The sequence below is a fragment of the Zeugodacus cucurbitae genome, chromosome 2 (genome assembly GCF_028554725.1).
Source record: "Zeugodacus cucurbitae isolate PBARC_wt_2022May chromosome 2, idZeuCucr1.2, whole genome shotgun sequence".
Taxonomy (NCBI): Eukaryota; Metazoa; Arthropoda; class Insecta; order Diptera; family Tephritidae; genus Zeugodacus; species Zeugodacus cucurbitae.
In genome coordinates, this window is record NC_071667.1 from 57,213,037 (window position 1) to 57,217,342 (window position 4,306).

General features: G+C 37.9%; 1 protein-coding gene across 1 annotated transcript; it reads left to right on the forward strand.

Annotated features, from left to right (window-relative positions):
- The first annotated feature begins 1,611 nt into the window (after positions 1–1,611).
- On the forward strand, positions 1,612–2,495 carry LOC105209569 (uncharacterized). The gene is made up of 3 exons (XM_054225792.1): positions 1,612–1,775; positions 1,852–1,962; positions 2,056–2,495. Exons 1-3 carry the CDS (start codon positions 1,706–1,708, stop codon positions 2,370–2,372), a joined length of 498 nt encoding a protein of 165 aa, XP_054081767.1. The 5' UTR covers positions 1,612–1,705; the 3' UTR covers positions 2,373–2,495.
- The last annotated feature ends 1,811 nt before the right edge of the window (positions 2,496–4,306 follow it).

A 4,306-nucleotide genomic window follows, 5' to 3' on the forward strand; every position in this document is an offset into this window, starting at 1 on the left:
CCTAGTACAAAATTTAGATTGACACCACCAGTTCTTACCTTAAATAACTTTCGTAGTTAATTTGACTACTTCCATCAGTTGTGAAAGATATTCTATATTAATCAATTGGGAAGTTCCTGGATGATACGGTGCATACTATGTTTAGGTCACCTTTAGAGGTAACATTTCAAGCCTAACTCTCACTCACAATTTGAAAACCCGAGTACAGGGCAGAATAAATGCAATATTTTTAGAGAAAAGAAACCTCTATTAGTTTTACTTGATTTTTAAAGCGCCTGGTATTCGAAAATCAGGAACTTTCTTCTAAAGGCTTTAAACTACTTTAAAGCCCTTAAAAGGTTATGCGATATTTTAATTATTATCAAATTAAATCTAGGCGCGGTGAGCTTCTTCACGGATGTGTTGAAGTTGGCGAGAAAGGTTGGCGGGGGAGTTTACTGTCGCGAGCTTCGCATTAACTTTAGTTTCAGGCTTCCCGATTACTGCAGCGTTTTTCAAGCGGAAGTGGCTGCTATTAAAGCAGCGACGGATATACTGCTTCGAAGTGCAACAACTTTTAGGGAGGTGGTGATCCACTCGGATAGTAGAGCGGCGATATGCGCTCAGGGTTGGTTAAGAGGAATGCCTATCCTACTGCGGTCTGCTATTGGACAGATGGGCTTCGGCTGAGCTGGGTAGGCACTGGTCAGTTACCAATACATGCTTAGTCGCAAGATCCTTCTGGCCTAAGATTAAACGCGGTAGGTCTACTGAACTTTTCGTCCTAAGTAAACCTTACCTCTCCTTAGTCGTAGGGGTTCTTACTGGCTATTGCCCCATTGGGATCCATGCTGTAAGGTTAAAAATCTTACCGGATGCTAGCTGTAGAAGCTGCATGGAGGAGGATGAGATGGAATCGTTTCATCACTCTCTTCTAGAATGTCCCGCCTTTGCGAGATCAAGAAAGAGATTTCTTTGATCTCACTTTTTAGAACAGGCTCTCGAAATAGCGATATAGAGGTTAAAAATCTCTGCAGATTTGTAGTAGGTTCAGGGCGCTTTGTCGACTCCTAATTTGTTAATCTAGGGGGGATCCAGGCTTCACAAAGGACTATATTTTAAAGTCTACGTATGTTTCCCTTTGGGAAACAGCTTTAAAACCTAACCTAACCTAATTAAATCTATCAAATTTTATATCCGAGTTAAAACATTTTAAGAAGTTCGTTCAAGAAAATACACTCAAGTACACGAGTATAAAATGCGCAGTTCTTCCGGGACGGTATAACTCGTGCAAAACTTTATTGACTTGCACCGAAGCTTTATAATACTCACATCTTATCTGAAGAAAAAAAAACAATTGAGCAATCGATTGTAGAATGTGTTCAAATTTGTTTACATCTGTATTCAAATTTAGTTTCGAGTACAAGCGATTTGAGAGATTTAAGTGCAAAACCCTCAAGTAATCAAGGTGATTAAAAAATATCAAATGATTAACCGACTTTTGGGTGCACAAATCTGTTCTCTTCATTATTTTTGATAAGATTATTGCTGGCAGCTACGTGTCTAGGTTAGGCATTACTTTGGCCTTATAAATAGGCAGCAATTTTAGCTAAATGGCAACAGTTAGAAGCAAACAACTCACAGAGTAATTACAAGGAGATAAAAATAACAGTACTTCACTTCTAAATTCATTTTAGTTAAAGAGTTATTTAAAACAGCTAACAAAATGTCTATCAATGTCGGTATTTTATTATTTTGCTTGGCGATTTTGAGCATAGAGAGCATAGATAGAGAATGTAAGTTCAACTCTCAAGCTGACTTCTAACTTAGTTTTTAACTTATTCTTAAATAATATTTTTTATAAAATACTAGGCGCCAACAACAAACCAACGCCACTCTCAATACGCATCGAGAACTGCAGCGATTTGCCTTGTGAGACGGTACAAGGAGAGCGCTTTCACATAGCCATACAATTTTTGGCAAGTAAGTACACTCGAAGACATTAAAATGGAAGAATATAAATCTTCCTATATGTATTTACTAATTTATAACTAATTTATTCCTCATGTTTTACAGTGAAAGACACAAGCACTCAGCTGAGCGCTGATGTGTCCGTGAGAACTACCACCGGCCTTGAAATTCCCTTCGATTTGGATGATTCGCAACGTAATGTGTGCAACAATCTACTGAATGGCGCTTATTGTCCTCTATATGCCACTGAAGATGTAACATTCGATTTGGCAATTGTGCTGAACAACTCATTGGGACGCAGCGTGGTCGAAGTGAATCTACAGGACGAAGTGAGCAAGGAAGTTGTCGCTTGTTTTATAACCGAAGTTCATACGAGAACAATATCACCGAAATTTCGATTCGTGAACTTCGAAAAATTGTGAAATTCAAATTAATTTTTCACTATGTGAAATGCGCTGAAGACTGATAGGAAAAGGTGTGTTAGAGAATAGAAAATTATAATTTAAGAGAATAAGATTTAAAATTAATAAAGCTAATATATATAAAAAGACAAGAAATTTTTTTAAAATTTCAACGATCTGTTTTACAAGGGATTGGTAATTCTGGAACAAACAATACCGAAATGAACGGAATCTACCAATATATGAGTTATTTTTTCAGTCTTAAGCCCTCGGAAATAATTTTTTACGCATACATACTTCGAACAGCATTTGGTCAACAGAAAATTTGTTCAAGATCCAGATCTCAAGGTTTGATTCATGCTGGCTTCTTTTTGTAGAGTTATTTAAAAGGACCGAAATCAACGGTAAAAACCTTCAGTTAATATAAGGTTTTTCAATAGACCGATAGGGACAGCAAACGACGTCATAATTTTTCCCGCTCTTTTGGCAGTTCATCATGGAAAGATATACGGTTCAACAACGAGTCGAAATTATTAAAACTTACTACCGAAAGGAGTCAGTGGCCTCAACTTTAAGAGCGCTACGTCCAATTTATGGTCGTCATAATAGTCCTGTCAGATTAACAATTTAGCGTCTAGTAGAAAACTTTGAATCCACAGGCACAGTAAAAAAAAAAAGATCCCGTATCAGTGAAACAAAAAAGTGCCCATAGTGTCGAGCATATTGTTGCCGCTAGCGCATCAATTAAGGAAGACTCAATAAAGTCTATTAAGGAAGACTCAGTAAAGTCTCTGACACATCGTTCTCAAGCGTAATCTCTGTGATGCCGTTGTGGCGTATTTTGCGAAACTTGGCCTACATCCTTACAAGATCAAATTGACACAAGAACTGAGGCCGCTTGACCACCAGAATTGTCGTATGTTTGTGAATTGGGCTAAGCAACAACTTGAAAATGATCTGGATTTTCATCGAAAAATCACCTTTAGCGATGAGGCTCATTTCTGGCTGAATGGTTGGTTTCGTCAATTAGCAAAATATGCATTATTGATCAGGCAGGCGTTATTGGTCCATGAGTAACCATTGCATCCCGAAAAAGTTCCGGTTTGGTGTGGTTTATGGGCCGGCGATGTCATTGGGCCGTACTTCTTTCGTGATGATCAAGACCGGCATGTTACTGTGAATAGAAATACTACCGAACCATTATAACAGAATATCTTTCGGCCCGAATTGAATGATATGGACTTGGACAGTATGTGGATCCTACAGGACGGCGCCACAAGCCACACACCGAATTTCACAATCGATTTATTGAAAACCATGTTTAGTGAACGTGTTATCTCACGAAATGGCCCAGTCAAGAGCCGCCTAGGTAGTGCGATTTGACGCCGTTAAACTATGTTCTGTGGGGCTACGTCATGTCTATATTCTATGCCAACAAGCCAGCGACGATTGATAAATGTTTGACTATGTTTGAATATCGAACATGAAATTGCAGCAAGTATCTGCCGATTTATGCTGGAAAAACCATCACGCATCGTCTGGATTTCTGCAAGCGTGGACATGGTGGTCGAGTTCCATACAACTTTTTGTAGCGCTCTTATTGAAAAACCTAAAGGTATTATATTTATAGATAAACCAAATGCACATACGATATCTCTTTTCAACTAGTTTTCCTACCCTGATGAATTATCGCTACTTTAAGTCTATTTCGTTCCAAATCATTAATTTAGGTTAGATTCTTCACTTTTGAGTCATGCAAGGCAAAGTCGCTGACTGGAACAGATCACGACTCATATCAGAAGTATTTTTAAGGTTTGTAAAAGGTGCTTACATATTATACATTTTAAGGAACTTCAAATATATTTCGATAAATTAATGACCATTTATTTGATAGACGGAAAGTCGCTGCCTTTTTGATATCAACTAATCCATGTTCATTAATCCACAATTAAGTA

Coding starts and splice junctions, on each gene's coding strand:
- LOC105209569 (XM_054225792.1), top strand. CDS start 1,706: ATGTCTATCAATGTCGGTATTTTATTATTTTGCTTGGCGATTTTGAGC. Junction 1,776..1,851: donor AGAGAGCATAGATAGAGAAT/GTAAGTTCAACT, acceptor ATAAAATACTAG/GCGCCAACAACAAACCAACG. Junction 1,963..2,055: donor AGCCATACAATTTTTGGCAA/GTAAGTACACTC, acceptor CATGTTTTACAG/TGAAAGACACAAGCACTCAG.